This window comes from Pelodiscus sinensis, chromosome 12, assembly GCF_049634645.1.
Source record: "Pelodiscus sinensis isolate JC-2024 chromosome 12, ASM4963464v1, whole genome shotgun sequence".
NCBI lineage: Eukaryota > Metazoa > Chordata > Testudines > Trionychidae > Pelodiscus > Pelodiscus sinensis.
In genome coordinates, this window is record NC_134722.1 from 47,281,859 (window position 1) to 47,307,935 (window position 26,077).

At 63.8% G+C, this 26,077-nt stretch overlaps 3 protein-coding genes across 3 annotated transcripts in view; 2 read left to right on the plus strand and 1 right to left on the minus strand.

Moving 5' to 3' along the window:
• Nucleotides 1-16,805, plus strand: part of ATP6V0D1 (ATPase H+ transporting V0 subunit d1) — a 37,938-nt gene extending 21,133 nt beyond the window's left edge. Inside the window, exons 3-8 of the mRNA XM_075940565.1 lie at nt 6,988-7,166; nt 8,858-8,937; nt 12,888-12,965; nt 13,851-14,027; nt 14,556-14,633; nt 15,197-16,805. Coding sequence (XP_075796680.1) covers nt 6,988-7,166; nt 8,858-8,937; nt 12,888-12,965; nt 13,851-14,027; nt 14,556-14,633; nt 15,197-15,358 — 754 coding nt within the window. The 3' untranslated portion in view covers nt 15,359-16,805. The remainder of the gene's footprint in view (nt 1-6,987; nt 7,167-8,857; nt 8,938-12,887; nt 12,966-13,850; nt 14,028-14,555; nt 14,634-15,196) is intronic.
• Nucleotides 15,653-18,469, plus strand: LOC142831191 (uncharacterized). Its single transcript, XM_075940726.1, has 3 exons — nt 15,653-15,715; nt 16,134-18,058; nt 18,101-18,469. The coding sequence occupies exons 1-2, from the start codon at nt 15,653-15,655 to the stop codon at nt 17,175-17,177; spliced, it is 1,107 nt and encodes a 368-aa protein (XP_075796841.1). The 3' UTR covers nt 17,178-18,058; nt 18,101-18,469.
• HSD11B2 (hydroxysteroid 11-beta dehydrogenase 2) overlaps nt 18,463-26,077 on the minus strand; it is a 36,231-nt gene continuing 28,616 nt past the window's right edge. The window contains exons 2-5 of the mRNA XM_075940564.1: nt 24,588-24,800; nt 23,909-24,094; nt 21,943-22,080; nt 18,463-19,393 (exon numbers count right to left, since the gene is read on the minus strand). Coding sequence (XP_075796679.1) covers nt 19,032-19,393; nt 21,943-22,080; nt 23,909-24,094; nt 24,588-24,800 — 899 coding nt within the window. The 3' untranslated portion in view covers nt 18,463-19,031. The remainder of the gene's footprint in view (nt 19,394-21,942; nt 22,081-23,908; nt 24,095-24,587; nt 24,801-26,077) is intronic.

Here is a 26,077-nt window from a genome sequence, read left to right on the forward strand (position 1 = left end):
ACAGCCCTCTACCAACCTATCCTCTCCTGGCATGACCAACTCCGGTGCCGGACGTCCACCTCTTAAGTGCTGGGGGAGAGGAATGCAATGGAGGGGGGCAGAGTTCATAGACTCCTAGATCAAGGCCAGGAAGGGTCATTGGATTGTCTGCCCACCTCTCTGCCGCAGGGCAGCGAATTTCACCCACTTATCCCTGTATTGAGTTGGGATGTAGAATCCCAGTTAAGCCGTTACCTGTGCACACCCTTATACTGAGTACAATAAGCTGCATTTGACTTAAGTATCTTCCCAAAAAGCATCCGGTCTGGTTTTGAAGATCTCATGAGATGAAGACTGCACTTGTGGAACTCCTCGCCAGAGGATGTTGTGTTGGCTAGAATGTTCACAGGGTTCAAAAAAGCTACATACATTCGTGGAGGACAGGTCCATCAATACTTATTAGCCAGGATGGGCAGGGTGGGTGTTCCGAGCCTCTCTTTTTTTTAAGGGCTGGGAATGGGTGACGGGAGGGATCACTTGAAGATTTCTTGTTTTGTTCATTCCTTCTGGGGCATCTGGCATTGGCCACTTTGGGCAGACAGGACACTGGGCTAGATGGATCCTTGCTCTGACCAGTGTAGCTGTTCTGATGTTCACTTCCCTTAGTAATTTGTTCCTGGTCTGCCTTATTTCTTATCTGAATGTACCTGGCTTAAGGTTGCAGGGTGACGGCTGGGGCAGTAACAATGGATGATGGGGATATGCCATAAGATGGCTAAAAATATACACTTACCTGCTTCTGTGAGTGTCTCAGGCTTACTATGTAGCAGCTGGAGCTGCTTCACAGCAGAGTTGTCGTGCAGAGGTGTCGTGTCCCTCTAAGTCTTTTCCATTCATTGGCGGAATAAATTTTGCATGCACCAAAGCATGTGCGGATGTACAGCAGCAGGAGCAACCCATGCTGCCGGCCGGGGGAGCGCTGCTAATCAGCTGGGTGGCACCCGAATCTCTCCTGGGTGGTCACTGCAGCGCACAGCTTGCAGGGAACACGTGTGTGTGTGTGTGTGTGTGTGTGTGTGTGTGTGTGTTTACTGGCTGGGTTTCTGTTGACACAACAAATATAACCAAGTCCTAGTCGCTCGTGCCAAGGTGACCACTGGTTTTCCTCTCGCGATCAGTGCGTCTGTAGCTGTCAGAAGGAGGCTTCCCCATGTTAAGAGAGAACCTTACTACTGTTAGAACCCCCCCAGGGGTTTGTAGGTACGGGAAGTCCCCGTTGCAAGTGGCAATGTTAGGTCTCCGGGGCGTGTTCCCGTGACTTGCCACTTCCCTTGAACTCCTTTCTTACCGAAGAGCCTGCCCTGCTACGTTTCCATCTGAGTCCCCCTGAAGTGAACAGACCTCTCAACATCAGACATCCTCATTAAATCTGTCCTGGTAACCACGGTTCCCTGGGGCCTGTCGGGACCTACAGGCATGCGTGTGCCCAGTGCTGGAGCGGGGATACCGCGGTGTCCCTGTGCGGGGAGCGCTGGGCCAGGCCTGGCTGCAGCCCCCAGTGAGGGGCTGGCGGAGTCCCTCGACTAGCCGCTTACACCCCTATAGCTGTTCTGAGACGTGGCCTTTCCCGTTGGGGCTTTGGTTCTCTTCCCCACCCCCGGCAATATGGTGTTGTGTGGTGTCCTCATTAATGCCTATTTTGTCAGTCTTCACTGTGCACGTTAAAGACCTCATCCTTCACGGTGCCCTCTCCCCTGCGAGGTGGAGGCCCTGTTCTCCCTGCGTCTAAAGCCCCTGCTCCTTGCTTTTCTGTCTCTCACGAAGTCACTCGCCCTGGGCTGTGCCCTGTCTGCGCTTCGCCTGGTTCAGTCCTGATCTTGCCTGATCTGTCCAGCTCTTGTTTGCACAGACGTTACAGCCTGTTCCCTTGCTCTGTCGTTGGCTTTTATAGTCGCTTGGCCGGGACGTGGCTGCCCTAAAACAAACATCCCTGCGGCGGAAACGTGCTACGGTTGAGTGCGGATGGAGCGTTGCCTTCTCGCCCTGCCTGGCTTTGGTTCCCAACTGGCACCAGCTGGGGATCTTGGCCAGGGCTTGGAGCGTGGATGCTGCTTCCCTCCCGTTGTAGGCAGGCCTGTCTCCTGCTCTTCTCGTGCTACTGGCCGGCTTCCCAGGGAGCAGTCAGTGGTGCAATGCGCCCGGCGCGGGTGGCGCCTTCGCTGGAGGAGCCGTTGGGTGTGACGGGGTAGCCGGTTACCCGGTGTTGCTTACCAGGCAACGATCCCAGGAACAGCCCACTGCCTGCATCCTGCATGGCACCTTGCAAGGGGCTGGGGAAACTGCGCTCTCGGGTTGGGAGCTGTCAGCCCCCTCCCCCTCTTCCCTGCTGACTGCCAGCCCTGGGGGGGGGCAGTAGCAGAGTTAATGGAGCTGCCCTGGCAGGGTGGGAAGGGGGGGCACTCCAGCCCTACAGTCCCCCCACCCACCGCTGTTTTTAATCAGTTAGTTAACTAGTTAAACATTAATTTAATTCATCAGGATTTTCCGTCCCTCGTGCGCACGGGAAGGGTTGGCTTTGGCTGGGGTTTTGTGCTGGGGGGTGTCTCAATGTCCATGCTGTTCTTGGTCGGAGAGGGGCTGCTGGCAGCATGACGCCCTCCCAGCGAAAGCGTGGAGGCGTGGCCCGACGGTGGCTTGTTCCCCAGCGCGACTGGCCCCCCCAGGGAAGCTCGGTCTCTTGCCCAGACCTGTTTGGTGTTGGCGGGCAGTAGGCCCTGTAGTGCCCGAGGAACCGCGATGCCAACGTGTTCCTCCTTTCAGAGCCTTGAGTGCGGCAGGAGACAGGCGGGGAAGTCTGGTTGCTGATTAACCTCCCTGCTAGCCGGGGGGGCTGTGCGTGGGGGGTGTGCTGCACAGCGCGCCGGGGAGCTGCCCCACATCTCCAATGGGATTTTGCATCCCCACACGGAATTCGTTAATTGGTTAAACATTAATGTAACCGATTTAAACAGGGAGTGGGGGAGGATCCAGTCTGGCTGCTGCTGGCCCTGAGTGAGCCAGGGGCCTGGTGGGGCTGGAGCAGCCTTCTGTACACGGCAGTGCTCCCTGGGTACCAGTTCCCGGGTGCTGCTTTCCGGCTCCCAGGTGGGCGCGGCGCAGAAGCACTGGGAGTGGGAGCAGTCCCGCTGCAGCAGAGCGCGATGGCGTGATCTTGCAGAGCGACCTGGAGATGTTAAAGCTACTTTGATATCAGTCGCTTTTATTAGCGGGGCAGGTCTAGGCTGGAGAGTGGGACAAACTCTCCCCCTAGGAGGGGGGGAAGCGCTGGGCTGGGTTCCCTGGGGAGGGGGTGGAATCTCCATCCCTAGAGGTGTGTAAGTCTTGGCTTGACACAGCCCTGGCTGGGATAATTGAGGGGGGTTGGCCCTGCTTTGGGCAGGGGGCTGGACTCTTGGATTGTACGTCGTCTGTGCTAGTGACATGCTGACCGGTGGGAGGGGGAGCACGCTGGGTGCTTCCTCCCAGCCACTGTCCGGTGAGCATGGCCCCATCCCTTGGCATGTAGCAGCATCTGAGCAGCCCAGCCTGGCTAGCAGAGGTGCCGGGCGCTGGGCTGGCTGTGCCGGGGGAGGCTCTGACCTGGCGGTGGGGGATTGGGCTGCGCCAGGGGTGTGGCGTGCCCTTGGAGGAAGGCGCTGGAAGAGGCGCAGAGATGCCGGAGGCAGAGGAGGTGGCGTGAAGGGCAGCATGTTGGCAGGTGGTGCCCGAGGCTCGTGCCCTAGAAGGAGCAGGCAGGCGCGGAGGGTGGGGTGCAGGCTGAGATGCGGCGCGCTTGGGGATGGAGTTTCGGAGCCCCTCCTGAAGACTGGAAGGTTCGTTTTAGTGCCCACGGGGTAGGGAGCACGCCCACTGTCCATGGAGGAGAGCGCTCGCCCAAGGGGAGACCAGACACCGCCTCGCTCCACAGCCATTCCCAAAAGACCTGAACCAGGGCCCTGAAAGGAGGGAGGGTTAGCGTGGGGCTCATCGGTTCTGGTTAACCCGCCTGTCAGTGGTGGGCACGCCGCAGGCTGGGGCTCTCGGGCCAGGCGGGGGGGGGGGGGGGCGGTTACGACCAGTTGGGACAGCACGTGGCATACTGGGAACTTCCTTGTATCTGGCGTGACCACTGAACTCCTTTCTCTTTTCCTTTTCTTCTCTCCCCTTAGCGAGTGGAGCTCGCTGCCTTTTTCTGCTCCTAGGGAGCAGATTTCTGCCCCCCGAAAACGTTTTTATGCTGTTCTCTGACAGTGTTCTCTGGTAACGCTCCTGCTGGCAATGGCCCTGTGCTAGAACGGCCCTGTGCGCGATGATCGATCGCTTGCTGCAAGGCCTGTGTCTTCCTCATTCTTCTTGGCCTTTTTGGAACAGCTTTCAGACTCGCCAGCCCGAGCTGGCGGTCACAATCCCGGCTCCCCCACCGCCAGCGGGCCGTTCGGCTCAGGGTGTGTACCGTCAGGCCGTAGGGCAGCTACGGCAGGTATTAAGTACAGGTGAAGCTGCAAAACGACTTTCTGAATGCAGCAGATATTTACGGAAGGGACTGTAGGCGGTTCTACCTCACCAGGTTCATGGGCAGGTGTCTGTGTGGGCATTAGCCCGACGGAACGTGCCGTCCGGTTTGCTGCTGTGCCTTTTGCACGGCTTTTGTTTGGGGTCGCTCCCAAATAGCCCGTTTGTACCCCGGTTTAGTTGTCTGCTGGGGCTATCATCGGTGGACTCCTCCGCGTGCCACGGCTGCCAGGTTTGCAGCCCTCTGCAGTCGAAGTAGCGGTGCTTGGCCTCCCCTTAGAGGGCCCGTCAGCCCTGCCCTGTGGGGCCTGGCGCTCGCTGGCGGGTTGGGTGCCGGAGCTGTTGGTGCTCCCAAGCCGCCATACGAGCGCGTCCACGTCTGCGGGCAGCTCGGCTCTAAGTCCTGGCAGGCGCGCAGCTGGGTGCGTTTGGGAGCAGGCTGCCCTCTCCTGCTTTCCCAGGCCTGTGCTGAGGTGCTGGGACCGTACACCTGGCGTGCAGCTTGCACAAGTGGGGCGGGCTAGCGGGAGTGGCAGATGGGCATGTGAGGGCCTGCGAGGGATTTTCCTGGAAATCAGGGCGTGCAGCCTGTCTTGGGTTGCACCGGTTGCAAGCAGGCGGTGCAGACTGGCCGTGGCCGCCTCGCCGCTGGTCCTGCCGCACCCGCCCGGGGTTGCTCCGAGTGTTTCAGGGAGGTGGCCTCAACTGGTCTCTGCTTCTCCTGTCGCAGACGAAGTGGGGGCGGCCTCGGCCCTGTCCTGGGGCCCACCGTGGGAAGAGGCTCTGCTCTGGAGAGCCGTGGAGGCGGGAGAGGGGCCCGCGAGCTGGGAGGTGGTTAACGCCTGAGCCCTGTGGCTCCGCCGACCGGGAGCCTTGACATAATGAGCGGAGGCCTCTTTCCGGTTGGTCCCAGCCCCCCCTCCCCCCTCCTGGACCTGCCGGCTTCCTTGCAGCCTGCCCCCCAGGACTGGCCTTCGCTCTCCACCTACCTTGCTGGCTGCTCATTCGGGACCCGCCCCCCCCTCCTCCCTGCTCACTGGAGGCCGTCCCTTGGTGCCTGCCTGGTCTCTCTCCCCTGCGCTCCGGGCGTGCCTGGCTCTCCAGGAGGCCTCTGCCTGGCACCAGTCTCCCTCAGGCTGGGATTTCAGCCTGTCTTGTGTATCTCTGGCTCCTGGCTGCAGCTGGGCTTCCCCGAAGACACACCCCCCAACTACGGCTGTCTCCTGCTCCCCCCCCAGCCTGCTCCGTGCATGAGGGGGGCTCCCTGTCCATCTGGACAGCCGCCTCTGCCTTCCAGCTCCTCCCCCAAACCTTCCTGGGACTTCCCGCCACTGTGGGCCCGCACTGAGGGAGGCAGGGTGCTGCAGCGCTGCCTAGTGGCCTGAGCACGGGGCCGGGGCTTGGCGTGCTGGGCTCTCTTCTCCACCCCGCCTGCGTGACTTCAGGCAGCTCGCATTCCCCTCGGTGCCGGGGGCGAGACGCCCTGAGCGCCCAGGTAAAGTGCCCCGAGAGCGGCTGCTACGCACCGTGCAGCAGAACCGAAGAAAGCTACTGGGGCTGTGAGGGTGGCGTGGCGGCTCACTGCGCACGCAGCCCGTCTGTGCTGCCCCTTCCTCCTCCAGCGTGGCCAGCTGCTCTGCCTCATCTGCCAGGGTGGGAGAGTCTGTACAGTGCGGCTGCCGGGCTATGGCCCCTCGCCTCCGCCCCGGGGTGAGTGCTTGGTGGGTTTAGGACAGACGAGCCCCCTCTGACCCTCATCCTGGGACCGGCCTAGCGGCTTCTGCATCGAACCCGGACGCGCTAGAGCAGAGCCCCTGGGAACCTCTGGGAGGGGTAACGGTCACATAGGACTGGCAGGGCCCTGGAGGCATCGGGTCCAGTCCCCTGCCCTCCCAGCAGGACCCAGCACCCTCCAGACCTCCCCCGACGGGTGTGTCCAGCCTGCTCTTCGGTGTCTCCAGCGATGGAGACCCCACGACCCCCCCGGCCACTGATCCCACTGTTCAACCACCCTGACAGGAAGTTTGCCCCAGAGTCCAGCCAAGTAGCCACAAGACGCTGGGGTCTGGTTTGGCCCGGGGCTGCAGGAAGCCTGCGGCCTCCCCCCAGCACCTGCCCGATGGCAGCAATGCAGCGCCGCCCCGCAGAACCCGCCATGCTGCGGCAGGGCTTTGTCCGGCCGCCGGGGCAGTCTGCCCGGAGGCAGGTGACGCGCGGGTCCCGGTGCCTTGGGAGAGGGGCTGGTGGGAGTGGATCTAAAGTGGGGAGGGCCCATGCTCTATCCCACGGGCTGGGAGACCCGCGAGAGGTGGAAAGAGGGTCCTCTGGCTCGTTGGGGGGTGGAATGCACCTGGTATCTTCCTGGCGAGGCCCCCCTGCCTGGTTCCAGTGGGTAGGGCTCCCTCTGCCCCCGCCCTGTGCCATGCGTGTGACCCGCTCCCCTCTCCTGTGCCCTAGGTACAGCTACATGATCGATAACGTCATCCTGCTGATCACCGGCACGCTGCACCAGCGCTCCATCGCTGAGCTGGTGCCCAAGTGCCACCCGCTGGGCAGCTTCGAGCAGATGGAAGCTGTGAACATCGCGCAGACCCCGGCCGAGCTCTACAACGCCATCTTGGTGGACACGCCCCTGGGTGAGCCTCGGGGCCGGGCGCCAGCCCGTGTCTCCGCATGCGGGGCTGCAAACGTCTGGCCCCCGCCCTGGGCAGCGTGGGGTCAGCTGCCGCTTGAGTGGCCTCGTGTGCCCAGGGCGCGGTGAACACGGAGACCTGCCGCGGGCCGCCCCTCGGCCGCTCTGCGAGCCCGCTGGTGCAGGAACGCAAAGGTCGAACGTCGAGGCTTGTTAAGAAACTCCTTGTCTGGAGTGACCCGCCGGGGGCAGGCCCGACCAGCAAGGAACCTGAAGCCCCTCGAGGGCGTTTTAGATCCTTTACAAAGTTGGCAGCAGAGTTTTCCCGTTCCCATTGGCATGCGGGGCAGTTCTGTCCCCCAAACCCTGCTCTGAGTCCTCGGCCTTCCCTCGGACGGACGCTGTGGGCGCAGGGCAGGCTCCGTGCTGGAAACCAGGCTTTCCTCGGGCCCGTCTGTAGACGTGGCGTTTAGCAGCCAGGTTGCGCTCACGCCAGCGGCGCGTTCTCCCTAGCCCGGGGCTGGACGTGAGAGAGGCCAGCGTTTCACAAAACGTGGGGCGGCCGCTGTGGTCTGCGGAGGCAGCTTGTCCACGCCCCACGGCAGAGCGAGTGCTTTAAACTCCTCGCCCCAAAGCCAGCCCGCCGAGAGCAGGCCAGGAGGAGACCCAAACGTTTCTGCCGCGTCCAGGAGCTGTCTGAGCGCACAGGCTTCTTGTAGCTGCTCCGGAAAGGACCCGACTCCTGCTAGCAGCCTGGACTTGCCTTAGCTGGCAAAGAAACCGCTGCCCCTGTACGTAGCCAGGGCCAGCGAGGCTGAGAACTAGCTGATGGCAAAATAACTTGCTAAACAAGGAGCCAAGACCTTGGACGACCACGGCCCAGCAGCCGCTCCCGCGTAGGGCATGGGCAGAGGGGGTGGCTCGTCTGCAGCAAAGCCAGAGCATGGCGGGGCATTCCCCCACCCCGCCCCGGGAGCACAGGCCTGGGAAAAGGGAGCTTGCATGCGGGGCAGCCAGGTGGGAGCAGACTGGAAACGTGATCCAGGCTGTCACCGCGGAGGGCGCTGCGGGGAAGTGTTCTCCAGGGCCGGGCTCTCGTGTCCCACGTTACCACGGTGGACACGCACGTCTAGAGTCTGCCTGACGAGGCGGCGCGTCCCTGTCCGGGCACCCAGCGTCCAGGGCGAATACGAAAGGCAAAGGCTTGTCCCTTGCTGAGAAACAAGGCCGGGGAGAGCGTGCGGGTGGGCCAGAGGCATTGAATTCAGCTCTTGCCCTGCTTAAAAAGTGAACATCCTGTCCCCTGCTTTTGGCCTTCCCTCCCCTGTGGGACTGCCTCGGCACTGAAGCCGGCCCGGTCCTGCGGCATTGAGTGGCGCTGCCTTGTGCCTGAGTCTGGCCTTGCAGTGCCAGAAGGGTCAGGAAACGAACTTCCACACGGCCGTCCCTTCCTGCGGGGTGCCTGGGGGGTTCCCTGGCCTCGTGGCATCCTCATAGAAAAGGCTCCACCCCCATCTGGGCACCAGAACGCAGGCCTGGCTATTCAGCACGCAGTGCCCACTCTGGGCACGCCTGGCCATGCAGCCGTCCGTGTCGGGGGAGCTGGCAGGTACCTGCCCTCCTGGGTGCAAAGGTCTGGGGGGGCCAGAGGGAGGAGGCGTGGCACCTTCGCTCATGACTTTGTGTCCGTTCCAGCTGCCTTCTTCCAGGATTGCATCTCGGAGCAGGACCTGGACGAAATGAACATCGAGATCATCCGGAACACGCTGTACAAGGTGAGGGCCTGGTGCCCCCGGGGCGGGGCCCGTTCGTCCTCCTGGAGCACTTGCCTGGCTGCCTGCTTCCCCAGCTGGGCGGGGGCGCTGCTAGTGCGTTGGGCGTCGATTGTAAAACGGGCAGTGCCCCCCCAGCCGCCACGCCGTTAGTGACCGAGACCCCTGGGGGCACTGGAGACGGGCTCTGTTACACCCAGCCTGCTAGTGCTGGCTGCTTTCCATCCCGACTGGCTGTGGGGAACCCAGGAGCTGGCAGGGCCCTCGAGAGGCATCGTCCAGTCCCCTGCCCCCACGGCAGGACCCAGCACCGTCTAGACCATCCCTGACCAGGGTCCCCCCGACCTGCTCTTCAATATCTCAGTGGAGGGGAATGGGTCGGCATTGAGGGGCCCTGGCAGAGCTGTGGGAGCAGGCAGGGTGCCCTGGGCAGAGCTAGAGGGGAATAGGGATGGGGCCAGCAGAGCTAGAGGGGAATAGGGGTAGGAATGGGGCCAGCAGGGTGCCCTGGGCAGAGCTAGAGGGGAATAGGGGTAGGAGCGGGGCCAGCAGGGTGCCCTGGGCAGAGCTAGAGGGGAACAGGGGTAGGAGCGGGGCCAGCAGGGTGCGCCCTGGGCAGAGCTAGAGGGGAATAAGGGTAGGAGCGGGGCCAGCAGGGTGCCCTGGGCAGAGCTAGAGGGGAATAGAGGTGAGGGCGGGGCGGGACTGGGCCTGGCAGAGCTAGAGGTGGGAGTGGGGCAGGATTGGGCCCGGCAGAGCTAGACGGGGATAAAGGTGGGGGCGGGGGTGGGGAGGGATCGGGCCCAGCAGAGCTAGAGGGCAGAGCTGGGGGTGGGAGTGGGGCATGACTGGGCCCAGCAGAGCTAGAGGGGGATAGGGGTGGGCGCGGGGCAGGATTGGGCCCGGCAGGGTGGCCCGGGCAGAGCTAGGGGTGGGGGTGGGGCGGGATCGGGCCCAGCAGAGCTAGAGGGGGATGGGGGTGGGCGCGGGGCAGGATTGGGCCCGGCAGGGCGGCCTGGGCAGAGCTAGGGGTGGGAGTGGGGCATGACTGGGCCCAGCAGAGCTAGAGGGGGATAGGGGTGGGCGCGGGGTGGGATTGGGCCTGGCAGGGCGGCCTGGGCAGAGCTAGGGGTGGGGGTGGGGTGGGATCGGGCCCAGCGGAGCTAGAGGGCAGAGCTGGGGGTGGGGGTGGGGCGGGATCGGGCCCAGCAGAGCTAGAGGGGGGTAGGGGTGGGCGCGGGGCGGGATTGGGCCTGGCAGGGCGGCCTGGGCAGAGCTAGGGGTGGGGGTGGGGTGGGATCGGGCCCAGCGGAGCTAGAGGGCAGAGCTGGGGGTGGGGGTGGGGCGGGATCGGGCCCAGCAGAGCTAGAGGGGGGTAGGGGTGGGCGCGGGGCGGGATTGGGCCCGGCAGGGCGGCCTGGGCAGAGCTAGGGGTGGGGGTGGGGTGGGATCGGGCCCAGCGGAGCTAGAGGGCAGAGCTGGGGGTGGGGGTGGGGCGGGATCGGGCCCAGCAGAGCTAGAGGGGGATAGGGGTGGGCGCGGGGCGGGATTGGGCCCGGCAGGGCGGCCTGGGCAGAGCTAGCCCCAGCTCTGACCCGCAGGCTCTGGGTCTAGCCTGCACGCTCAGGACGATCTTGCTAATCTGGGATGGGGCAGGCGGGGCTGTCTGCTCTCCTTGTGGGGCTGCCGGGACAAGTCCCCAGCTGACGGGGGAGCCCTGTGGCCGAGGGCTGGTGGGGAAGGGGAGGCCGGTCATGGAAAAACCTCCTGTCCCACCACACGTGAGCCCCGAGCCCAGCCTGTGTGCAGCACACGCGTGCAGGGAGCGTGGGCAGCGTGAAGCTCTCCTGCCTGCGCCGGCCCTTCTGGCCCCTCTCCGAGCCCTTGGCTCTGCCCGGCGTCCGGCCCTGGCTCCTGCAGGGCTCGGTAGGGAGGCGTTGGAATCCGCGCCCTCCCCTGCTTTTCTGAGCACTGTGGCATGTGGGCCAGAGGGCTCTTAGGGGCCCCAGCGACCCCCTTTCCCCAGCCGGGAACGGTTCAGGATGCTGGCAGGGTCTGGCTGGTGCAAATTGTCCTTCTCGTCTGAGGGACTTGGCAACTTCAGCTGCCCTCGTGATGCCCTTCACCCCGGCTCGGTCAGTTGTCTCTGAAATTCCTCCCAGCACCTCCCTCCCCAGCTGTAAACCGCGTGGGGCCCAAGTCAGCGTCCCTAGGCCCTGCTCCTCGCAGCCTCCAGGCAGGTTTGGATCCGTGAGGTTACTCTGCCTCCTGCCGTGCAGGCGTCTCCTTCCGCACATCACCCGGCAGCTCGCCGAGGCCGTGGCTGCTTTTACGGGATGCCGCCACGTTGCCCTGATGCCTGTGCGAGCACAGGGCCCTTCCCTGGCTGGATGGGCACCACAGCTCCTCTAGATGTGGGGGATTTAATTCAGTAACCCCCCAGGGGGCTGGCTGCTTGCTCTGGGCCCCCTCTCAGCATTCCCCAGGGGCAGAAAGCTCAGGAAGGCTGCAGGCCAGTCTGGCTCATTGTGACGTAGTGGGGGTACCTGGCTGGTTTCTTGCTGCTGGCTCTGGGGGAACCCCCACTGGCTGTCGTGGGGACCACGACCCAGCAAAACAGGATGAGTCACTATGCAAACCAGTGGCCAGACACCCCCCATGGAGAGGAACAAAGGAAGGTGGAATGCTGCCTTGGCTGGGGGGCAGGGCTGGAAGTTAGTGAGTTGGTTGGTGGCTGTCTGGGAGGATGGATGAGACAGCCTAGGGAGAGGAGCTGGAGTTTAGGGGCCCAGTCTCCCCCATCTCAAGGGGGCCTGAGGCATCCTAGCCCAGTTCCTGTAACCAGATTACATCTGTGCTGCGCTGTGCTGGAGGAGCAATAAACCACCCTCAATTCCACTGGCTGGTACAGTCTGTTTGTGCCATTTCGGGGTGCAGGAGACGGGGAACCCCCAACGTGCCGTCACACTCATGTTTTCCCTCCACTTGTCTGCCTGGCTCTGCCTCCAGGCTGTGACTAGACTTGGAGCAGGGAGTGGCCGCTGTGAGGAGGCTGGCTAGAAAGCTCCGGGCAGGTAGAGGGGGAGATGTGGGGCGGCGCAGGTCTGAAAGGCAGAGCTGAAGGTGGGGGCCCCAGGGTGAATGGATCTGCACCCGTCTCAGTGCACATCCTCCTCCCGCTGCCTCGGTTGAATGCCGGTGGGTTCCTCACTCCCCTGTGCCGGAGCCACAACTGTGCAGGGCAGCGGCTTCTTCCTGTGTCCTGCCCCCCGTACTGAACGTGCAGGGAGGTGACTCGCCGGCATCATCCCCAGAAGGGTTGCTTTGGCGCTTCCCAGGTCTCATGCGGGAGTGAGAAGCGACAGCCCAGGGTCTCTGTAGGTCGGCCTTCCGCATAGTCCCCCCACCGGGAGGAGGGGCCCACTCACTAGCCCGGGTTGCCCAGCGTCCGTCTACAGCTTGAGCATCAACCCGGCCGCAGATCACCCTGTGGCCGTCAGGCCCTGAGCGGGGGCCGCTTTATGCCCCTAGTGCAGCAGAACTGAACCCGGCGCTGGGGCAGTGGGCTACCAGTCCTGCGGGTGCAGCCCCGGGCTCAGTGTCGCCTGCATCTCCCGTGTCCACGGGGGCCTAGGGCCTTCAGCAGGAAGCGCTGCGCTTTGGAGCAGGCTGTTCCTGGCTAACTGGGGGGGCTAGTCTGAGTCCCCCTCCCCATGCAACCCGCCCCCTGGTTTGATCCATAGGAAGGGGCCGCGGAGAGGAGCTGGCACTGTGTTCGCAGCTGTCTGGGCAGCCCTTGGATTGGACCCTCCGGCAGTGCGAGAGGCTCTGGCCGCATATGAACAAACCAAATGCAGCTCCTGCCTCCATGGGCGTACGGTTATTGGCGCAGAGGGGCAGCAGCGGGCTGCTGAGTGTCCCTCATACCCTCGTTTGCTTGGCTTGCTCCCCAGGCGTATCTCGAGTCCTTCTACAAGTTCTGCAAGCTCCTGGGAGGCACCACGGCAGACGCCATGTGTCCCATCCTGGAGGTAGGGCCGCAGGCGGGAGCTCCTGGCGCCGCGCCGTACCGCTCGCCACATGCCAGCCAGAGCCGACAGCTGTCCCGACTGCACGCGGGCATGCTGGTCGCTAACGCGCCTCTGTGCCCGTGTGTGCAGCTGGCCTGCTCGGGGCCGCGGGAGACGCCGTCGCTAGCACGGGGAGGCAGGGGAGGTCCTCGCAGCAGGTCCCCCTCCGGCTTCCTCGCCTGCAGAGAGGTTCCTGCTTGGAGAGGAGCCCGCAGGCGGTGCTGGGACAAAGTTACGGAGGAGTTGGAAGCGACTGCTCCGTTCCTGGTAGCCGAGCCCGCCAGTGTTCCCGCCGTGGGTCTCTGCTCATACCCGCCTGGGCGTGCCCTTTGCCAACGGGACTGGTGGCACCCCATGGGCAGAGCTTTCCCATGCCCGCCATCTGTGGCTAGCTCCTAGCGCCTGGCATCTCCCCAGCCCGCCTTGTCCGCCGTGATCCTCGTGAACACGAGTGGCGGAGCCGGGAGCTGCGTTTGACCCCGGGGCCGTGGCTGTGTGCAGCAAGCGTCTGCCAGGGGCAGTGGGTGGCTCATGAGCTTAATTTCCTGCGGCAGGGAACCAAAGCGCGGCCCGGGGACATGATGCCCAGGTTTTTAGCACGCGTCCCGTGGTTACTGAACATGGATCAGTTCAGCCCTGCTGGCCTCTTTCCTTCACCGCTGGCCGCCTCGTGGTACCAGCCACGTGCCAGCAGCGCCACGGGGCCTGACGTGGGCACTCAGATGCCTTCTGTGTAACAAAGCTGGACTCGCTCTTCGTGGCTGTCCGGGCAGCGGCCGCGGGAGCGCTGAGCGGGCCGAGGCCCAGCTAACGTGGGCGCTCTGCCCTGATGCCTGTCTCTCTCAGTTCGAAGCGGACAGGAGAGCCTTCATCATCACCATCAACTCCTTTGGCACGGAGCTCTCCAAAGAGGACCGCGCCAAGCTCTTCCCCCACTGTGGGAAGCTCTACCCGGAGGGGCTGGCCCAGCTAGCCAGAGCGGACGACTACGAGCAGGTCAAAACCGTGGCAGACTACTACCCGGTAAGTACCCTGGGGCACTGCAGGACCGGGGCTGGGGCAGGAGAGCCCTGGGGCGGATGCCCGGGCCAGACCTCTCGTCGTCCTGTCAGAGGGAGGATGGGGCCGGCGCTGTGCCGCTCGCAGGGTGGGACAGGAAGAGCTCGAGTCGTTCAGCAGCAGCCGACTGGGAGCCGGGCTGTAACCACACCTGCTGTGTGACGACCCCCCAGCTGCCCTGTCCTAGTCCCCGTGTGAAGGAGCGCAGTGAAATCCATCTGACACTTGGCCGCGTCTCCGCACGGACTAGCCCCGACTCCGCTGTCGGTCAGCGCGTACCTGTGCGGACGTGCTCGTTCCAGACTCTGTGTGGGTGGTAGCTCGCCGGTGCTTACGGCAGAGAATCCTGCCCTCCCTTCGGGAGCCGGCCCCGCGCCCCCCCCCGGTGCAGGCAGAGCGGGGAAATGGCACTGGGTGCGAGGGTTTGTGCTTAGCTCCTCCCGGCAGCGGGGAAGAGCACTCCGGCCCCCTGACCGCCGCCTCTTGCCGCAGGAGTACAAGCTGCTCTTCGAAGGAGCCGGCAGCAACCCTGGCGACAAAACCCTGGAGGACCGTTTCTTCGAGCACGAGGTGAGTCCTGGCAGCTGCAGTGGAGCTCTGCGGTGGGGAGAGTGGCTCAGACGTTCTGCCCTCCCAGGCTGGCCAGGGGGCTGAGCAGAGCGCTGCCTTATCCCCTAGTGCCTTGCTCCCTGCCACAGTCACATCTAGGGAGCAACAGGGAGGCCTGCCGAGGGTGGGCGCCCTCCTGGGTAAGTGTGTCCCTGTTCTCCCCACACGCCCCTCCCCCCTGGCAGCCGATGCCCCAGAAGAACCCTCGCCCCGCAGGGCTGGCGGTTACCTGGTTAGCCTGTAGGAGCTGGAGCAGGCAAATACTCCGGCCGGGGGTGTGCTGGGGGCGGCGGGGGCTCCAGGTCCCCCCAATAGTTAACCAGTTCAGTGGTCGCCAGTTAAACGGGATTTTACACCCTCATGTCCCAGACACTGGACTGCCTGAGCCTGCATGGCGGGCCAGGCTGGAGGGGCTGCCATGGGCTCTGCCCCGGCTGGGGAGCTGGGCTGGAGCCGCTCACGGGGCGCCGCGGTGGGGTGGCCGGGGGCTGGCGGGCCCTGACGCGGGCGCTCTGCTCTCCCAGGTGAAGCTGAACAAGCTGGCGTTCCTCAACCAGTTCCACTTCGGGGTCTTCTACGCCTTTGTCAAGCTGAAGGAGCAGGAGTGTCGCAACATCGTGTGGATCGCCGAGTGCATCGCGCAGCGGCACCGCGCCAAGATCGACAACTACATCCCCATCTTCTAGCTCCCCGGCCTCCTGCTGCCAGCGGAGCCCCCGGAACTGCCCCCCCTGTGTGTGCCGGACGAGCGAGTCCCGGCTCCGGGCACCGCTCCTCTGGAAAGAGCCGGGCCGCTCTCCCCGGCTGCTGCTGTGTGCGGAGAGGGGCCAGCGCGTCGCGGGAGGGCTCCGGTCTGTGTGGTGTAAGTGTCCCCGTCCTGTCCCAGAGCTGTGTGTGCTTCGCAGAGCCGGTGCCGCGCCCTGCCCCCCCGCTGTAGCCCGAGTCGTAAGGACCCTGTTCCCAGGCTGGCGCGAGCCGCCATGCTCCAGCAACCGTCCCTGGGTGAGCCTTGCGCCTCCCTCTGCGTCCCTCATGCCGGGGCTGTGAGCGAGCAGCGCGCAGCCCCTGGGTCCTCCCCCTGGCACAGGGCAGCATTGCCTGCGCGCAGGGCTGGGGGGACCCGGCCAGCCACTACCTCTGCCCTGGCACGAGTCTCGCTCACCCGCCCTCAGCCTGGCCCCGGGCCTCGACTGGAGGTGCCAGCCCGCCTCGCCCCACCGCCTGCCCATGCCTGTGGGGGGCTGTCTGGCCAGGCTGGCTGTCCCTGGAGCAGCCCCCCGCGTTCTCCACAGCCGCCTCCCAGGCCCCTCTGCTCCATGCTCTCCAAGCAACTGCCCGGGCAGGGCCAGGCTCTGCATCCAGAAGCCACTGGAGGGCTCTGTGCTCCCGCTGGGCCAGGCTTCAGGGGAAGCTGCTGAGAGCCAGGCCCCGGGTTGGTGATCAGGGCAGGGCACGGCCTAGACCTGTGGTTGCCCCCAAGAGCCGCCTGCCTGCGGGGACGTGGTGGCCGCAGCCCCGAGGCAGGGAGAGGGTGGCCTGAGGGGGGCTGAGCTGTTGCTGCTGCTGTGTGCAGGGGCGCTGGAGGGGGCATGTGGTGCCCTTAGCTTCCCTCCCCCCCGTTTTTCCCTCCCCCCCACAGCCCCCTTGGCCCATGCTGGGCTCCACGCACTTGTCCACAGCGCATCCTGCTCTTGTCTCTGCAGCCTGGGCACCGAGCGGTTGGTCCCTGGAGTCAGGTTCCCTTGGGGATGTTCCCCCCACCCCTGGTGGAATTGCTGGCATTGCACTGTCCCCACACCAGTGGGGGTGGGGGGAAGGGTCCTGCCCCATGCTGAGCCGTCATGCTCCCAGCTGCGAGGGGGGAGCACAGCCAGGGGCCGCGGGGCGGGAGCTTCCTGGCCCAAAGCCGCCCGCTGGGCCCTGCTCCTGCCTTGCTTGTTACCGAGCCGGGACCGGTTCCCCCTCCTGTCTGGCCAGGGCTTGGCCTGCACCCCCAGGCGCCGTGGGCTGGCCCCGGGAGGCTGCAGCAAGGCGAGAGCCGGGCTGCTCCTAGGGGCCGGCTGCTCCGTCCCTCTCTGCAGCCTGATTTGCTGTCGTGGCTCCCCTCCTTGTGACAATAAATATCTGCCTGAAGCACTTGGCTGGTTTCTCGCCTCCTGCAGGGCCGGCCGGTGCCCCCGGCGCCTTCTGTGCTGCCAAGGTCCCTGGCGCTCTGTGGGCACGGTCAGTGCTGCTCTGTGTGCCCTGCTGCCTGGGCGAGCCCTCCCCGGCCGGGCAGCTGGTGGGACTGGGGGAACCTCCTGGGCCCTGAGCCAGGCGGCTGCTTGCGCTGGGGCTGCAGGGAGCGCAGCAGGCCCAGGCCCTCTTCCTGGTGGCTCTAGCTGTGTTGCTGCCCGTGTGCCCCTCCCATCAGGTACGCGCTCCCCCACCCTGCATGCTTGTGCTGCAGTGTGTGTGGGGGGGGTCTCCTCTGTAACCCGGGGTCCCCAGCGCTGGGCTGTGTGATTCCCAGGGACTCACCCACATGCGGCTGGGCCCGCACACCAGTCCCAGCCTGAGCAGAAGACAAGCCTCTTCCTGGGGTGGGGAGAGAAAGGGAGGGAGGCAGAGACAGCCACCCCGCTGGGGCGCAGGGCCTGGGAGCTGGGCAGTTTTGGGCTGGGAAGACTTGGAGAGGAGACTCAGCAGAGTGCTGGGCGCTCAGGGGGGCTGTACACGCTGCCGCCGGGGGCCTAGAGCTGCCAGCCCGACTCCTCATGTCCACACAGCCCAGCACAGCCGGGATATCCCGGAGACGCGGTGACCCCTCTGTTCCACGGGCTGGTGGAGTCCCGTCTGGCTGCTAGGGGGCAGGATCGGGGAGCTCCCTGACGTGCCGCACAGTGGTGGCAGGAGTGGGATGCACGGCCCTCTCTGGGTGGAGCTTCCAGCAGCAAAGCGTGAGGCGCAGTAGAAGGAAGGGGCCCACGGAGCCAGGCGTGCTGGAGGTAGAGTGAGGCGATTCCTGGGGCGCTGCAGCCCTCGGGCGGTGAGTCTGTGCCCTGAGGATCGGCGGGGAGATGGCCTGCGCCAGACCTTGCGGGGCTGTGCAGAGAGAGGGGCTTGCCCATGGGGAAAGCAACCACGGCCCAGCAGATTGACAACGACCAGCCCGGGGACTGGGATCCTGTCCCAGCGGGCAGCAGCCAGACACCTGCCAGGTGTGTCAGGCTCAGACCGGAGGGAGGGCTGGAGTCTGCCAGGCAGACACAGTGCCCGCCGGCAGCGGTTTGGCCAGGGCGGGGGCCGGCCCAGCAGAGCTGCAGCGGCTGGGGATCAAGCTGAGGCTAAAGGAACTGGAGCAGCGAGAGCGGCAAGACCGTAGGGAGGAGCCCTAGGAAGGAGAGGCAGAGCCCTAGGAAGGAGAGGCAGAGCCCTAGGAAGGAGAGGCAGAGCAGCGCGAGAAGGCAAGGGGCCCTGCTGCTGCCCTGTGTGCGCCTCCCCCCAGGAGCACCCCAGTGGCTGTGCAGGGGTGGGCACAATCAGAGCCATAGCCCTGTACCCACAACCCCCCCTTGTATCCACAGCGTCCTTCACGCCGGGCCAGGCAACAGCAGGCTGAGCAAGGGAGCGGCCTGCCCCCCCCACCTCTGCAAACCGACTTCCTGCCCCGGCCACGCAGGCCCAGTCCGGTGCTGGCTGGGGGGCAGCCCGTTCCCTGCCCCCACTCCATTTCCAGCCGCTGCGGGGTGGACACCCCCGTCGTGGCATCTCCGCCTCCCCCCACCAGAGAGGGCCGAGCGCTCTGGGGCCGAGTTGAAATACAAATAACCGATTTATTGGCAAAGTGGCAATCACCTCATTGACCCGGTGCCGAGAGCCGTGGCCTGTCCGCTCCAGCCCGGCCCCCGCGGGGGGCCACAGGCTGCCTGAGCCACGTGCTCTGGGGCTGGAGCGTGAAGCCATGAGCAGAGCGGCAGGTGGGTCGGGCAGGGAGCCGCCCACTTCCTTGAGCCAGGCAAGATCCAGCTGCGAGCTCCCCGCTCCCCTCCCGGAGCTGAGGGAGTGACAGGTACGTGGCCCACTGGGGTGGGGCGGAGCCATGGCTTACGGTGCAGCCGTGGCCCTTTTGGGAGACCCCTCCCCACTCGGCACCGCGGGCGCTCGGGTGCTTTGATCCGTGCCCAGTAGAAGCGCAGCCGCCTCCGTCTCGGCTGGGAGGAAGCAATCTGGCAGCGTGAGCGGGCGGATCCGCCCTGCCCGGCATGTGCCCGCCCTCTGGGTACCTGGCTCGGAGCCTGGGACTCTCAATGAGCCGATTCCGCCACCCTGCCGCTTGATCTCCCAGGCACCTGCTGTCCCCCCGCCTGCGAGCCAGGCTCACTGGGGCTTGAGGCCGTTGTGGGGCTGGTGCTGCAGGGCCCGGGGCAGCGTTTGGTTGATGAAGAAGGCTTTCAGGCAGAGGTCCCTGACGGCGCGGGGCAGGTAGTGGTGGATGAAGTACATGAGCCAGACGCCCTGCCCCGGGTAGTAGCGCGGGGCCGGGCGGGCCGAGACGAGGGCGTCCGTGATGCTGTTCACCACCAAGCTCAGGTCCTCGTTGGCGAGCTTCATGAACTGCACAAACTGCTTGTGGATCTCGTGGATGTACTCCTCGCCGTAGTCCTGCAGCAGGGCTGCCGGCAGGCTGGCCAGCAGCTGCTCCTTCTTCTCCTGCCAGTAGGCCGGGTTGCAGCTTATACCTGCAAAGAGCCAGAGGGCCGTAAGCCCCAGCGCCCACAGACCCAAGGCACCGGTGAAACCCGGGGCCGAGGGCTGGACAACCCCCCCTCACTGGGTAACTGCTTAAACAATAAGCAAGGAATGGGGAGCAGGCAACCCCAGCTGGTGCCGCTGAGTTCTGCTCTGGGTGTAGCCAGCCCCCCGGGCTCCCTCTGGGCTGCGCGCTGCAAGGATTTGTGAAGTACTGAGCCGCATCCAGGCTGCCCAGGTCTCTGCGTTTCCCCGCTGCCGGCAGCACTTCTACCTTCGCTTCCTGCTGTTACACAAGAGCGGTTAAGTCACAGCCCTGCACTGCCAGGGCGAGGCAGCCACCTGGCAAGCCGGGCAGCTGCTGACGCTAACTTGGCAGCAGTCGCTCGGCTCGGCAAGGCGTGACAGCGAAGAGGAGGGCAGCAGGGGACGGCCTCAAAATCTCTGGGGAAAATCATCCCAAAGCTTCAGCCGCCCTGGGAAGCAAAGCGGCTGAGGCTGCACACGGGAACAGCCCGGCTGGGTCAGACCGCAGGGCCATGGAACCCTAGAACTGGCAGGGCTCTCAAGAGGTTGAGGCCAGTCCCCTGCCCTCACGGCAGGACCAAGCACGGTCTGACCATCCCTGGCAGGCGTCTCCATCCCTGGAGATACTGAGGAGCAGGGTGGACAGACTCCACAACCTCCCCAGGCAACTTCTTCCAGTATTTAATCTTGACAGGCAGGAAGCTTTTCCTAATGTCCAACCTAAACCACCCCTGCTGCAACTTAAGCCCATTGCTTCTTGTCCTGTCCTCCTTGTAACACCCTTTTAGCGTTTTTCAAGTACCTATCAATCCCTCGAGTACGTCGAGACTGCCTGGGTTTTCTGGGATCCCAGAGGTTTGCTCTTCCGCTTTTTCTTCGCAAAAAGATGAGGGCCAAATGGCAGACAAGCAATCTGAAAAAGCTACGCAAATTGCAGAGCGCAATTTGCGTGGCTTTTTCCAAAAAAAAGGCCATAGTGAAGACCTAGCATCTGTCGTCTCTCTTCCAAACTAAACAAACCCAATTCTTTCAGTCTTCCTTTGCAGCTCATGTTCTCTCTTTCATCATTTTCGCTGCTCTTCTCTGGACCCTCTCCAATTTCTCCACGTATTTCTTGAAATGTGGTGCCCAGAACTGGACACACTAGTCCAAATGAGGCCTGATCAGCAGAGAGCAGAGCGGAAGAATGACTTCTCACGTTTTGCTCATAACACTCCTGTTGATGCTGCCCAGAATAAAGTTTGGGTTGTAGTTTTTTTGCGTTGTCACATTGCTGACTCATATTTAGCTTGTGGTCCACTCTGATTTGTGCTTGTGCACATCCCCCGTCATAAAATACAACACTAGAACTGGGAGCTACCTGGAGAGGCATCGAGTGCAGTCCCCTGTCCTCACGGCAGGACCGAGCGCCATCGACACCATCCCTGACAGGCGTCTGTCCAACCTGCTCTTCAGTCTCCAGCGATGGAGACTCCACAACCTCCCTGGGCAACTTATCCCAGTGTTTCACCACCCTGACCGGCGGGAAGTTTTTCCTAAGGGTACATCTAGACTACATGCCTCTGTCGCCAGAGGAATGTAGATGAGGCTACCAGGCATAGGAAAATGAAGCAGCGATTTAAATAATCGCCGCTTCATTTAAATTTACATGGCTGCCGCGCTGAGCCGATCAGCTGTTTGTCGGCTCAGCGCGATAGTCTGGACGCGCGGGTGTCAACATCAAAGGTATTTGTTGGCCACCCAGGGATGCCTCCTGGGATGAGGTTTACCTGGGTGGTCGACAAATGCCTTTGGACGCGCGGGTGTCGACATCAGACTATTGCGCTGAGCCGACAAACAGCCGACAGGCAGCCATGTAAATTTAAATCACTGCTTCATTTTCCTATGCCTGGTAGCCTCATCTACATGCCTCTGGCGACAGAGGCATGTAGTCTAGACGTAGCCTAACTTTGGCTGAGGAAAGCTTCCTAGTTCCAGTGAGTGACTTTTTCAGCTCAACACCCTTGTCTCACCTAAGACCCACATGGCCCGACCTAGGGTTTGAACCCAGGCCTTTCAGATCCTCTGTACCGCGTCAGCCGTAGCAGAACCGGCTGCAGAAGGAATGTGCTTTGCCAGTGGGTTACCTGTCTCGTTAAGAGCCGGCCCTGGTACACGGTGGGGGCAGATGGCCGGGTCTGGATTAGACCCAGCCTAGCTCAGTTCTTAGCCCTCCCAACAAGGAAGCCAATGAACGGTGGCTCTGGGACGTGAGCCCAGGTTTTCTGAGCTGCTCCTGTCCCCGACCCCTCCAGGGGTGCTGAGTGAAGGCTGGGAAGCGATCTGCACCCACTAACTGCAGTGGGGGGCACAGCGGGGAGGAGAACACAGCGCCCAGCCAGGAAATGCAGGCGCCCTCTTCCCACACGGCCGGTTTTGGGGGGCAGGGCATCACACCCCAGTGAATGTGCCGTGTGCAGTTGTGACAAGCCCCAGGTGGTACCCGCCCTGCCGGCAGCGCTGTCGCTCTTACCGGTTTTGAAGTAGCCGGGGAGAATCACGCTGACTTTGACCCCCCAGGGTTTCAGTTCGTTCCGGAACGTGTCCATGAGGAGGGTCAGGGCAGCTTTGGAGGCCCCGTACGCGGCCAGGCACGGGTACGGCATGTCGCCTGGGGCAGAAGGAAACGCGCCGTTACTGCCAGCACGCCCGGAGGTGCCAGACAGCAGCAGCGGGCGGGTAGCAAGCACAGGGACCGGCCTGTCCTGACCAAGAGAGACGGGGAGGGGACCTGGGCCAGTCACCACGGAGAGCGAGTCCTCGCTCTTCCTGAGCCCCGGGGCACTGGGCACCCCCTGCCCTCTGTCTCCACCCCTACGGCGGGCAGAGACCCCAGGAGCCAGCGAGCCTAGCCCCCTGCCCAAGGCAGGACCAACCCAACTCAATCAGCCCAGCCAGGGCTTTGTACAGCCAGGACTTTCACACCTCTAGGGATGGAGATTCCACCCCCGCCCGCGCCCTAGGGAACCCAGCCCAGCGCTTCCCCCCGCCTAGGGAAATGGTTTTTCCTACTATCCAACCTAGACTCCCCCGCTGCAACTTGGGCCCATTGCTCCGTGTTCTGCCCCCACTGAGACCAGCCTGCCTCCTGGCTGCGTTTGCTGCTTCACTTACGCCGATACTGTGGGAATGAGGAGCCAGGTAAAACATATGGCCAGGGGTGGGCCCAATGTCCCCTCTAATTAATTTTTTTACACCCTTGTGTGGAATAAATTTTGTTTTATGCACCAAGGGCACATGCGGATGTGCACCACCAGGAGAAACACATGCTAGCAGCCATGGGTGCTCTGCTAATCAGCTGGGAGGCATCTGAATCTCTCCTGGGTGGGGCAAACTCTGCTTGGCCTCTATGCGCTGGGGCCGGGCGTAAGACAGCGAGACCCTCGCGAGATGCATCAAATCTGCCTCCCAGCCTGAGGTGGATGGGACCTGTAGGCTGCTGTCCAGGCTATTATATGGACGAGCCAAATCCCTGGGTGGGAAGTGGGGGACATACATGGCCAATTTCAACTTTTTGGAGAAAAAAAATCAAAATCCAAAGCATTTGGGCAGAAAGCCAAACTCTTCCCCTTCCAGGGTGCTGCCGCAGGGCCCGGCGAGCCGGTGTGCAGGCAAAGCCCGTGCCTGGTCCTTATGAGCTGGGCTCTCAGGATTGGACTACATCTCCCACAATCCCTCACCCGCTTTTGTGGCTGGGATGGGGCCTCGCTAGTCACATGGCCGTGCTGCTTCCCAGGAGGCAAAGACTGGCAGGGGTGCCTGGCAATCTTCCCGCTAATCTTTCCCATCCTTGTGCGGAATAATGTTACGTGCACCCGGGTGTGCGTGAACGTGCACCTCCAGGAGAAACACAACCTAGCGGGGGGCGCTCTGCCAATCAAGGGCGGCACGTGAACCTCTCCCGAGTGGCCGCCCAAGCCCCCAGCTTACAGGGAACACGGGTCTGGCCCACAGAGTACAGATAGCTGGGCTGTGAATTCAGCCACGGCTCTGTGGAGCGGCCCGGTGCAGGAACCATTGCCGGCGGTGTTGCCACTGGAGTTCTGACAGCTGCTGGAGCTGGGAGGCCTGCTGGCTTTGGGAAATACTTGATGAGAATTTAAGCCCGGGACATGGGCAATCAAACGGCAGCTCCCATGAAACTTGGGCCTGCCAGCAGCTGGGCGTGGATGCCGGGGATGGGTTTTGCCTGTTCGGCTCGTTCTCTCTAAAGCCCCCGGCATTGGCCGCTGGCGGAGGACAGGGTGCTGGGCTAGACGGACCATCGGGCCGACCCCGCCTGGCCCGTCTTACGAGGCCCAGCGGCCCCGTTTCGGAATTGGAATAGTTCGGCTTGGGGCAAAGCCCGAAGTCCAGCCCGGGAATGTTCCCCTGAAAGACAGAGCCGGCTCGCGAAAAGTGAAGCCGTTTTCCGTCCCTCTAGCCTCCCCCGCCGCTACCTGCCGGGCTGCTGACGGTCACGATGCGGCCCCGGGCGGCGCGCAGCTGTGGCAGCAGCGCCTTGGTGAGCTCCAGCGTGCCGAAGAAGTTGATGTCCATGCAGGTGCGGAACTTGCAGAGCGGGGAGAGCTCGGCGTCGGCGATGGTGTCGTCAAAGCCCGCGTTGTTCACCAGCCCCCAGAGCCCTGCGGGGCGGGAAGTGGGGTGTCAGCGGGACCCGGGCACGGCCCCTGGTGCCTGCCGCCCTCGCCTTGCAGGGGGCTCTCCCGCAGCAGAGAGGGGACCCGCCCCGGCGTGCTCTCCCGCGGGGCCAGAGGCTTGGAGTCCCCCTCCCCACGCCGGCAGCCGGAGGGCGAGGGCAGAGCTAAGCTCAGGGCCAGTAGGGGCCGAACCGCCGACGCGGACCCCTGAGCAGGTCTAGGGATGGCTACAGGGAAAGGGAGACGTTCTGGTTAACTGGGATTGGGGGGCCGCAGACGGGTGGGAGGCTGCTCCAACCCAGCCGCGCTGCCAGTCACCCAGTTACCAGGGAGCGTCGACTGGGAACGGTGCTGCCAACCTGTTCTCATCCCTAGGCCGATCTGAGGGCCCTGGCCTCACGGCAGGACCATCCCATTTGAACTGCACCAGGCGTGTGCCCCTTGGGCTAAGGGCCCCCCCCATTGCCACGCCACCTACCTGTGCCCACCGTCTGGGGCGCCACAAGCTGCTGGGCTCTCCGGATGTCGTCCGGCTTGGTCAGGTCCATCTGCAGCAGCGTGAGCCGCGGGGAGCAGCTCTGCCGGAGCTCCCTGGCGCCCGCGCCCTGCAGGTCCAGCACGCTGGCGAAGACCGTGAAGCCCAGGGCGTCCAAGTGGTGCGCAGCCTGCTTGCCGAAGCCGGAGTCGCACCCTGGGACGGGACGAGAGGAGGGTCAGCAAGCGCCTGGGGACCTCTGTGGCCACCCACGCCCAGCCTGCCGTTCAGGAAACACGGCTGGACTGACAGAGGGACAGACGATGCGAAGCCGTGGCAGCTCGCTCGACACTGCACCCCCTCCCGCCGATGGGCAGTGCTCCCTGTAAGCTGAGCGCTTGGCTGGCCACCCAGGGGATTAGTGGCGCACCCACAGCTAGGTTTTTGTTTCTACAGGTGGTGCACATTTGCATGTGTTTTGGTGCACATAAAATTATTCCACACATGGAGGAAAAAGATTAGACGGCGCATTGCCCACAACTAGTGGTCCCTATAAGCTGAGTGTTTGGGAGGCTGCCCACGGAAGAGTTACGTGCCACCCGGGTGATTTGCAGAGTGCCCACAACTGCTAGCATGTGTTTCTAGGGGTGGTGCACACCTACACTTGCCTTGGTGCATGGAACAAAATTAATTCTGCACACAATGAAAAAATTGAGGGAATACTGCCGGTGGGTAGAAAACACACGGGGGCCAGGGTGTGGGGCAGAAAGAAGGCACAGGGACCTAGCTAAGCCACAGCCACAAGTGTGTCCTTATGGGCCTGCTGCTGCCACCGTCACTTGCCGCCCCCATTCCCAGCCGGAGCGGGGGTGTGGAAAGGGCACTAAGCCATTGTGCCCACCACCGGGCCCAGAGGGGGACGTGTGCCCAGAGCAGCCGCTGGGTCCCTGGCCGGCAGGGCAAATGTGTCACAATCCTGTCACGTGCGCCACGCCAAGGACGGGTACGTCTCGTCCTGCCTGGGTGGCTGGGCTCAGGCCGGCCCGGCGCCGCGCCGGAGTCTCAGCGGGAGCTGGGGCCTGAGCGCCACCAGCTGTTCAGCAGCACTGCCCAGTTACTGCAGCCAAGGCGGCGCCATCCGGGCGGAGCCGCTGGACGGCCCAGCTGGGGCAGACTTGGCAGCCGGGTGGTGGGGGGGGGTTAAAGCCGTGCACGTGTCCTAGAGCCCCACCGGCGTTCACAGGCCTCGGGGTGGGGGAGAGGGACCCGCTCAGAAGCTGTGTTCCTGTGTGGAGACAAGGCCAGGTTGGCCCTCGAGTCCGACGCCCTCAGGACCCGACCGGGGCCTTGCGATTTGCCGGACCATGGGAGGGCGAAATGGTCTAGCAGCATTCTCCACACTGCCCCGGCGTGCTGGGCCTGTAGGGGCCAATGAGAGCCAAACAACAGCCCCCACCACGGGGAGCCAGGCCTGGGGGGGCGTTCGACAGCCT